The sequence below is a fragment of the Corvus brachyrhynchos genome, unplaced genomic scaffold (genome assembly GCF_000691975.1).
Source record: "Corvus brachyrhynchos isolate BGI_N302 unplaced genomic scaffold, ASM69197v1 scaffold14, whole genome shotgun sequence".
Taxonomy (NCBI): domain Eukaryota; kingdom Metazoa; phylum Chordata; class Aves; order Passeriformes; family Corvidae; genus Corvus; species Corvus brachyrhynchos.
The window spans coordinates 6,291,583-6,301,618 of NW_008239110.1; the positions used below are offsets into that span (position 1 = coordinate 6,291,583).

At 39.7% G+C, this 10,036-nt stretch overlaps 2 protein-coding genes across 3 annotated transcripts in view; one reads left to right on the plus strand and one right to left on the minus strand.

Annotated features, from left to right (window-relative positions):
* The window catches only part of RTN4IP1 (reticulon 4 interacting protein 1), a 25,815-nt gene extending 25,483 nt beyond the window's left edge, over window positions 1–332 (minus strand). Inside the window, exon 1 of the mRNA XM_017739497.1 lies at window positions 257–332. The gene's annotated coding sequence lies outside the window, so the exon portion shown is untranslated. The remainder of the gene's footprint in view (window positions 1–256) is intronic.
* QRSL1 (glutaminyl-tRNA synthase (glutamine-hydrolyzing)-like 1) overlaps window positions 7–10,036 on the plus strand; it is a 14,843-nt gene continuing 4,813 nt past the window's right edge. The window contains exons 1-9 of one of the 2 annotated variants that reach the window (XM_008637751.2): window positions 7–79; window positions 313–472; window positions 1,667–1,765; window positions 2,776–2,872; window positions 4,565–4,741; window positions 6,952–7,127; window positions 7,236–7,348; window positions 8,887–9,079; window positions 9,481–9,598. In XM_008637751.2, the coding sequence (XP_008635973.1) occupies window positions 56–79; window positions 313–472; window positions 1,667–1,765; window positions 2,776–2,872; window positions 4,565–4,741; window positions 6,952–7,127; window positions 7,236–7,348; window positions 8,887–9,079; window positions 9,481–9,598 (1,157 nt within the window). In that variant the 5' untranslated portion in view covers window positions 7–55. Of the gene's footprint in view, window positions 80–231; window positions 473–1,666; window positions 1,766–2,775; window positions 2,873–4,564; window positions 4,742–6,951; window positions 7,128–7,235; window positions 7,349–8,886; window positions 9,080–9,480; window positions 9,599–10,036 lie in introns of both variants that reach the window. The other variant, XM_017739494.1, reaches the window with a different exon arrangement.

Here is a 10,036-nt window from a genome sequence, read left to right on the forward strand (position 1 = left end):
GGGGGGGTGTGGTCGCGCGGTGGGCGTGAGGCGGCGGCGGTGGGAAGGGGGAGCTATGCTGCGCGCCTCTCTCCGACAGGTGAGTGGGGCCTGCGCGCCTGCTGGGGGTGACGAGGAGCGGGGTGGGGGTGCCGAGGAGCGGGGCCGGTTCGCAAGGTGACCGGGGTCCCCTCGCGTCCCCCCTCCCCGAGGCGGCCCGGGAGAGCCGTTCCCGTGGGCTTCTTCCCTCAGCGGGGATCGCGCTTTCTCCCCGTACCGCCCCGGCGCGGCCTCTGTCACCCGGCTGTCCTGAAAGACGGGCTGCGCTCTCAGGTGTCGGCGGCGTTGAAGGAAGGACAAGTCACTCCCACGGAGCTCTGCCAGCGGTGCCTGGCCCGCATCAAAAGCACCAAGTTTCTGAATGCCTACATTACCGTAGCGGAAGAGACCGCTTTGAAGCAGGCTGAAGAATCAGAGGAAAGATATAAAAGAGGTATGTTGGTTTGTAAGTAATATCAGTCCTTAAAAAGCTGCTGTGGAGGAACCGTCTGTGTTAGGCGAAGCACCTTTGCTTTTTAAAGGAGCTGTCTTGGCTTGTTTCACTGCTGGGGGATGAGGCTCACGCTTGAGGTTTCTGTGGGTGCTCGTGGGTGTACACTTGGCACTCAGGAGAGTATTTAGTCCAAAAATCTGAGGCAAAACCTGGACCAAACAAGGCACTGCAGGTTAAATAGGCTCTGTGCCTTTTGGACAGCACTGCTACTTGGTGCCTGCTTCTTCTTTCCATCAGCAGTTCATTTGGAATGTGTAGCCAACAGGTACCGTGAATAGGCAGATGCAGTGGTCATTCACAGGTCTCCTGACTGGGATAGACAAACAGCTGGCACAACCTGTTGAGTTTTTAATTAAGAAAGCAAATTAAAATAAAGCAGCTTTGTTAATTGCAGTTATTAATTGGAGAACAGAACAGCTTTCAGTCCTGTTATCTGCAGCATTTTAGAAGCTGGGCATCCTAATTTTCCTTTGCATTTCAAGAAAGGCAGGGAAGGTAGATTTTCACTCAATAGAGTACATCTTTTTCTTCCTGGGTGACACTTGCTGTCCTCTGGCAGCTTAATAAAATTGTCAGCCAGGTTGTTTTGCTTCCTGATGTAGGCCTTTTAGTTTTTGGTTTGGGTTTTTTTTGTGGGGTTGTTTGTTGGTTCAGGTTTTTTGGATGATGGATAATCAATCACTTGGGAAAGATTTTCTCTGCTTCAGTGCTTTTTCAGGTCATACGTACTGTGTATGTCAGGTAGGCAGAGTTTATTGCTCCCAGCCTAGTGATAGAGTGGATTTAGCAGCACCTATGGCTGAAATAAGCACTGTGTGGTCACACTGGAAGAGGTATGCGCTCCTTTGGGATAGGCAGCCTGGATGAAGGCAGCTGCCCATCTGGAGGGCTTGGAGCTCTGCTCTGTGAGGCCGGGTCTGGTTTGGGCAGAGTGCTCAATGCTTGAGTTGGAATGGAAGATGGTTCTTGAAAATGGAACAGACAACCATCAAATGCCAAGTGGAGAGCAATCTTGCTTCCAAAAACCACCCAAAGGGACGTGTAAAATAAATAGTAATTGATGAGAGCACCATGTATATATATGGCACCCATTTTGCTTTAATCTGTGTTGTCTTACCGTCATTCCTAATGCAGGTCAGCCACTGGGCATTCTAGATGGAATTCCTATTGCAGTAAAAGACAACTTTAATACAGCTGGCATTGAGACAACGTGTGCATCAAATATGCTAAAAGGTACAGTAAGGCTTTTAAAGTGAAATCAGATCTTTTGCTCTTTAGAGGGTTTTATGGAGTGGAGTCTTCCAGAAATCCAAGTATTTTCAAAAAATGAGCTGGAGTCACTTGAGGAAATACATTTATCCAGTTTCACTAGCCAAGTTCATCAAGTATTACAGATAGATCTTTTTCTTCTTCTAAGACATTATCTCTTTATTTATATTTGCATGCATTTAACAACAGTTATAATAAAAACCTATATACTACAATTAAATGGTTCCAAAATTCACATTTACCTTCACATTGCTTTTAGGTCTAGAGGAGAGCAGTCAGTATTGTTCTGCCTAGTGAAACCCAAAGACAGTCCTTTTTTGTTGTTGTTCTGTTTATAATTGTTGACTTAAATAGTTTTTTCATATGGCTGTAGGAAGAGTAGACATTAACAATCCCAATATACAAACGCGTTCTATAATGCTTTTAAGGCTTTTTTTTTAAATTTCCTAAACTCATTGTTTCTATTAACATGCCATGAACGTTTCCAAGACATTACAATATTTTTATAGTAAAAGCAAAAATAGGAAACGTTTCTTATGTCTGTTTTATTCTGCACAAAGTAAAACTTTATATTAATCCTTGTGGAAGATAGCAGAAGTAGATTAGCAGACCCTTAATCTGCTCATGGTTTTTTTAATAGCAGAAGAAACAAAATATGACTTCGCTGTTGTAAAAATTGTTATATTACCTGAGATGCTGTTCCTTAAAGCACGTTCTCAGACCTGTTATGATTGATTGCAATGAGTATTAGGAGGGATGTCCTTGTTGCTGATGAAAGTGGGAATGGAGAAGCCCCTGTCATCATTCACAAAGTGAATTGCTTACTACCTGAGGTCTCATGTCACTGTCATAGTTCTCATCCTAGGTTATGTAAGGTCTAAGTGGTAATGACAACTGCAAAATGTTCAGAGTAGCTACTTGTAAAAATAATTTGTATCTCACCAGTTGCTCTTAATTGTTCTGATTGTTTTCAGGTTATATTTCTCCTTACAATGCTACAGTAGTTCAGAAATTACTGGATCAGGGAGCTGTGCTTTTAGGTAAAACAAACCTAGATGAATTTGCAATGGGGTGAGTGATATTTATTATTTTTAATGTGTGATTGTACATAAAACAGCATACACACCATCTACCTGTAATCCTTAACTAGTGTTACTGTGAGGCGAGACAATAATGAATACTTACTGGAAGGGTACACAGAGCTGCATGAACTTCTCCCTGAGCATTTAGAGTGTTGTGTAAATGAGACAGACGCTGAGTTTTGTGAACATTGCATTCAGATGTTGCTGTGCTCCAAACGTAGGAAGCGGTCCAGCCTTTACAGAAGGCCAAGGACAAGTGGCCTTCTTCTAGATTAAGTGTGTTAGTAGAATTGGTTACAACACAGGTAATTGCTGCCTTTTTGTCTCTCCTTACTGATGGCTTTTTGCCCTTAGGTAATTATTGTCATGCCCTCGCTGGCAGTCACTGCCTCTGCCAGTCAGCCACTGGAGTAATTTGTATGGGTACTCCCTGACTTGCTGCACACGGGCTAATTGAGAGCAGCACTTTTAGGTTGCCTAAGCTACTGTTGGTGACTTTTTGTCAGGAGCACATTCAAAAATGCTCCTACAAATTGATTCTTCTGCAAATCAGTGAAGGCAGCCAAGTATAGCAGAGAACAGCATTGGGCTGTTAGGGATGGGCATCACTGCTAGGTCTGGAAGGGAATTTCTGGGACTTTAATTACCTGTGAAAAACAATCAGTGCTGTGTTTTGGTTTTATTTTACTTAAACCAAAGTCCAAGGTTTGATTGGAAATTCACATGGATGGGGTGGAAATACTTTGACTGTATTGTTTTGAGTAAAGTAATTTGCATGTAAAAAAGCTATTCCTTAGAGGAAGAGCAGGCAAAAGCTTGGGAGAAACCTGATTACATGGTATTACAACAGGTTCATAAAAGCACAGGATTCTCCTAAAAAGGCTTATCCCAGTACTGGCTTCTCATTCATTTCGGGTCTGTGCGTTTGCATGATCTCTTGATCAGGGGGCGGATCCAGCTCTAAAGTAATGATGTCTCAATAAGGTTGGTTTTCAACTGCTGTCAGTTGCCTGTTCTGTTTGATGATTTAGCTGATAACACTGGCACCTTGGAGTCAGGGAGAGCATGGCGTAGGGGTCCTGAGGAAGGAGGAAAGTACCCCCTGCTCTTGCTTCTGGTGGCAGCTCACACTTAGGTGACACAAGCTGATTGAAACCAGTTTCTGAGAAGCCAGTCTGGCATTCTGAACCAGTGAAGTGTGGCCTCTGCAGAGGGCTACAGGGTGAATAAGAGTTTGTCATTTCAGAGAAATGCTTGTTCCTGGTATTGTGGAGCTTTTTCTCCACCTCTAGCAGCATGTTTTTCCTCAAGACTGTGATCTTACATCAAATGGAGGACTGGAGAAACAGAACACCTTTGTTTTGAAAGAGATGTGCTCCTTTACTTTTACATAGCTTAAATCAGTTTTATGTCTTTGTGACTGTGTTAATTTCTGTGTCATTAGCAGAAGTTAGAAAGGGGTACCAGTTCAGGTTCTGTGTCAGAAACTGATGAAGAACTATAAATTTTACAGTGGTAATGTTGTAGAAGTTGACTGCATAAGGATTTACATACACCAGTCTTCTTCTGTTGAAATTGAATTTGCAAGGATGATGAGGAATTGGATTAAAATAATTAAATTGGTGAATACAGTGTGTCATCTGTCACTTCTGTCTGTATTTGTCCTGTCTGACTATCTTAGATCTGGGAGTACGGATGGAGTATTTGGACCAGTCAGAAATCCCTGGAGTTATTCAAAACAGTACAAGGAAAAGTCTGTCCCAAAATCCCATTCTGAAGACGAAGAGTCTAGCTGGGTAATAACAGGAGGGAGCTCAGGAGGCAGCGCGGCTGCTGTGTCATCTTTCACGTGTTTTGCGTAAGAGGCTTTTAAAATGGGCTTTCCCTAAATGTCTCAAAATATGTTGGAATGTTTTAATTTTATAATTTTCTTATGTGCTAGTATGAATAGGAGGGTTATTGGCACTGGCATGCAAAAATTTATTTCAGCATCCCTAGTTAATTTGTGGCATATCATGAAGCCAGAATTAATCCATGCAGGCAAATTTAGATTTACTCATTTCAATCATTATTCAGTGGTATGGCCACTTTGCACTGTGTGAAATAAAATTATGATGGCAGTAAAGGAGTGACAGTTTTATTCTTATTCCCAAGAATAAAATCTCTTTAAAAAAGTCTTATGGGGTTTGTGACACATCCTCTTCCTCACTAGGTGCATTAACACAAATGCACACTGAAAATGTAATTCAGCAAATTAAGAGATCCCTTAATTTGTAGCAGTATGATAATCTTTCCTCCCCTCCTTTGTTTTTATAGCATAGTTACGTAATAGTACGTGAGATTTGGGACCTAAAAGCTTTCAAACCCGTGATATAACAAGAGTACTGAGTACTTGCTACAAACGTACAAACTTTCCTCTTTTTAAGTTAGAAGACAGTTTTAGTGTTGGGGGGTTTTTTTAGGCAAGTGTGTGTTTATGGTTGGAGGTTTTTTCCTAAAGGAATTTAAACAAGCTGGATGTTTTTTTAATAGTAATTATTAACTGTATGGAATAGCAACACACTATTTAGCAAATCAGTTGTCTATACTATCTTCCCCCTCTGACTGTTAAAAGAAAACTAATCACAAACCTTTACACCTTGCATTTAATTTAGAGCTACATGTTGAAGCATGTTTTATAGAAGATTATTTCAATTGTGCTCTTAATTGGAAGGTTTTTAAAAATGCTCTGTACTTACTCTATCCTTGTTTACCCATAGACTACATTACAAGCTTCTGTTTTGTTGTTAAAATATTCTTGCTAATGTTGATTACAGCTTCCTTAATTACCCTTTACTGGGATATAACCTACCGAACATTTTAATACTGTTGAAATTGAACTCTGTGCAGCCATTCCCAAGGACTGCTGGTCTTTATCCTGAGCCAGAATGGGCTGATCCTGAGAGGGTCTGGCACCTTTCCTTATGTTCCTGGGCACCCATTTTGCACTGCTCAGCACATTGTCAGATCAGGGAGATTTTTTGTCCAGCTATTTTATTGCCTATAACCTATTGTATATCCACCCTATTAGTGTCTTTCAAGCACCAGGAATGCTGCCAGACTTTGTATTTTCAATTTGAGATTTGGATGTCCAAAAATGCTATAAAATAGAGAATGTTTTACATCAACAGAAAAACTTTGAAAAAAATTCCACTTCAGAAAAGTCAATTGAATTGGTACAGCTATGTCAGAAACAAATGCCTATGGGAACAGTCATATACTCACTTCGATAAAAATGATACCTATTTCTGAAGTTTAAATTTGTTTTGGCAAAGATTTTGAATAAAAACTGCTGTATCTTTTTAATGCTGCTTGAGTTAAACTTACTAAAAACAAGAGAAAAGCATGTTTCATTTCAATACAATTTTTGAAATAAAAATTTCAATTTAGAAAGAACAAGGTTTCACCTGCAAACAAAAAATGGAAGTCAACTTCAAAATAATTATTAATAAAATACTGTGTTTTAATTGCACCTATGTGTTTTAATTGTACCTAAGCTACTGTAAACTGGGAGTTCTGATCAGTCTTTGTAGATTTGGAAACAGGAAAAACATCTTTCCAAAGTATGCTCTCTTGTTAGGGGCAAGAAGTGTCGCTCTTCATTTTTATACTGGAAAATGCTGATTCATGGTGCATTGGCTATCCAATAAATAAGACATCAGTGTTGAAAATTGTACCCTAAATCACATGAAATGTATCATTTGGAGTCCACAGTATTGGAACAGACCAACAGAGAAGGCAGAAGAAGATACTTGGGGCCATTTTCAGATGCTCTGAATTCTACCTATCTGCCTCTGCTTTGTGAAGAGAACTGGACTCCTAATGGCTAATTCAGAGACCCTAAGAAAAATCAGAGAACAGAAAAAAGATAGCCATAGAGAGCAGACTGTAATTTAGGCTGTGTGATGATGACTTCTGGTCTGGAAGAATTCAGAGAATTTTAAATCCATGCATCTTATAGCCACGCATTCTTATGATTTGAAAATGTTCTGAATTATCTTACTAATGATGATCCTTTTGAAACCATAGAGCCTTAGGGTCAGACACAGGAGGATCTACCCGAAACCCTGCTGCTCACTGTGGTGTTGTAGGTTTAAAGCCAACATATGGACTGATCTCTCGCCATGGTCTCATTCCTCTAGTGAACTCCATGGATGTGCCAGGAATCCTAACCAGATGTGTGGATGATGCAGCGGTTTTGTTAGGTATTACTATGTCATACATCTTCGTTTACAGCATGTCCTCTAAACAAACTGAATCCTGACTAACTAATGTACGTTTTCCTGGCCTTCACATGTTGTGTCATATTTCAGGTTCACTTGCTGGACATGATCCTAAGGACTCTACCACAATTCAGGATGACTTTAGGCCGTTTGAACTACCTAATTTGACTGATGTCAGCAAGCTTTCAATAGGAATTCCAAAGGTAACACTTAAATCCTGTTAACAGTTGTGGACAGGAAGAGCAAATAAAAGACACTTAACCAAAAAAATACTTGTGTCTTCCCACCACCTCCCAGTCTCTTGTGATTTGAAACAGTGAAGGCAGTGCAAGCAGCTCCTGGAAAAGAGCAGTATGTGTGTGCTCTGTTGCCTGTTCAGGCAGTTTGGAGCACACATGCACTAATGCATCATCTAAAACGTTTTCTCATCATGGTGGGAAGCACTGTCAGGAACTTCAGGGGTAATGGGGAACTTCAGTTCTTGGTTCTCTCTGTTGCTCTTTCATTAGTCACCTCTGTAACCTCAAGTTGCTTTTGGTGCCTTCCCATGCAGTGAGCTTGGTACTGGTTTGTGCAGAGTTTAGAGGTACTTGCCTAAATGGCACTGTGTTAATACACAGCAGAATTTTAAAGGCAAATGAATGGCATAAGGAGCTGTGATTTGCAGAGTTCTAAAAAGAACTGAAAGACATCTGTAATTTGGCATCTGGTGTACGCAATTCAATCATGTTTGTAACTATAAGAGTACTTGAAATTTAGGAACAAAGTTTGGGACTTCAGCCTATTTTTAATTTAATAAAGGCTCTGCCTTCAAAGAGACAATGTGAATAATGTTTATTGGTTGGATTCTCAGTATTGGAACCTAAGATGTAACTGGCATACCAAAAGATTTAATTTGATAAGCAGAGATGTCCACTGACCAATTATTCGCAATCTGTGAAATGTAAAAATTACACGCCTAGAAAATTGCTCAGCTGCATACTGTTTAAATTTTGATAAATCTAAAATGGTGATATTGGTTAATTATTCCTATCCTTTGGACAGTTTTTTCTCCTGCTGCAGGGTATTCGAAACAGATCCATGCATACATTGAACATGCGTCATAGCTACTCAGAAATCAGACAGTACTATGACCCTGATGCTGTGGGTTAGAACTAAAGCAAGTATCTTCAAAAATAGGGAATTTTAATTGAATATCTGTAATTTGGCTGTGAAAGAGGAATGTAGCTAATCGAAGTCTTCTCCCAGCCCCTTGATTGTAGTTCTTCTTTGGTGGGTGGTTTTATTTGTTTCACTGAGGTGTGCCAGTTGCCACTGATATGGTGTGGCCATTTCTTTTTATCTTTCCTGCTTGCAGCAGCCCTAGTTTTTTTAGGATTCAGACCTGAAGAATTTCTACCCATGACTGCAGAGCAGTGCAGTACAGTCTTGATAGATAAATAAGGAGATAACTGGGCAATTACTTCTTCAGAAGAAACTGCTGAAATTCCATGATCTGTGATACATATGTTGATCCTACTGAGATGAACATAATACTCTTAAGAAGACTAAATCCTGTTAATTTAATACTCCTTGATTGTATAGGATTTAATAGATGCAAAAAGCTTGAATAAGTACTTTAAATCATATAGTGGTGAGGTAATGGTTTCAGTGTATTTTTAGCAAGGAGTATTTGTGTCTTGGTTGCTATTAGAAGTAAACCAGTCTGTAAAATAACTCCTTTTCTTGTTTTTCCACTAAGGAATATCATGCACCAGGGCTGTCTAGTGAAATACTGGGTCTCTGGTCAAAGGCTGCTGACCTCTTCAAGAATGCAGGTGCTAAAGTGGTCGAAGTGAGCCTACCACATACTCGTTACTCAATTGTCTGCTATCATGTGCTGTGCACAGCAGAAGTGGCATCAAATATGGCCAGGTTTGATGGGCTGGAATATGGTAAGGGTTTTGAAAAAACTTTTTTTCTCAGACAGTGGAAACACTGCTGGATGCCATGTTAAAGTGTTTGTTTTTATAGATGTTTTTGTTTATGGTTGGATGCTTGATGTTATTTCTCCAAGGTGGACTATAATAAAAAACCTTGTGCAGATAAAAATGTGTAAATAGATACATATTTTAATAAATTTTGGTACTAGGCATATCAGTGTCTGGGCTCAAAATCTAGTTTAGTTAGTTTCCACAATAAAACAGGAATATGTTTTGGTTTTTTTCCACAATAGTAGCATGTCAGACTGCAGCAAACAGTGACCTGTTGTATTACTATGTATAACCTTACCTGATGTTATTGAATCTTAAGGATTACAAGAAGTGTTAATACCCAAAATGCCTTTTCTTTTCAGGACACCGTTCTGACAAGAAGGACTCCACAGAAAGTATGTATGCTGCAACACGGCGAGAAGGCTTCAATGATGTTGTAAGAGGAAGGATTCTGTCAGGAAACTACTTCTTGTTGAAACAGTAAGAACATCTTGAAATTCAGCTTTGCCAGGGTAACAAATTTTTGAGCAAATGGTGATTAATTGTTCATCATGACATGAAAAAGAAATTGCCCTTACACTAGTATTTTTATTATTGCTTTAGCTCTATAAAACCTAGTGAACTGTTAATAATGAACGAAAATGTTTTCCCTGAGTCTTACCAATAAGCCTCCTAAATTAAATAAGTAAAACAATTTAGTGATATTTTTTTCTCCTACCAGAGCATTATTGGCATCCATTAGTTAAATTAGGCAGAAATCTACCCTATGGTATGACATTGAAATCATACTGAAGTCATTACTGTCCTAGTGTTAGAAGTTCTTCAGCTGTTAATGTCATTAAAACTGCATAGAAAAACTGCTGGTACATTGTAGAGAGGTCTTTTAGAGAAAGCCAGAGACAAAGCAATTAAATTAAC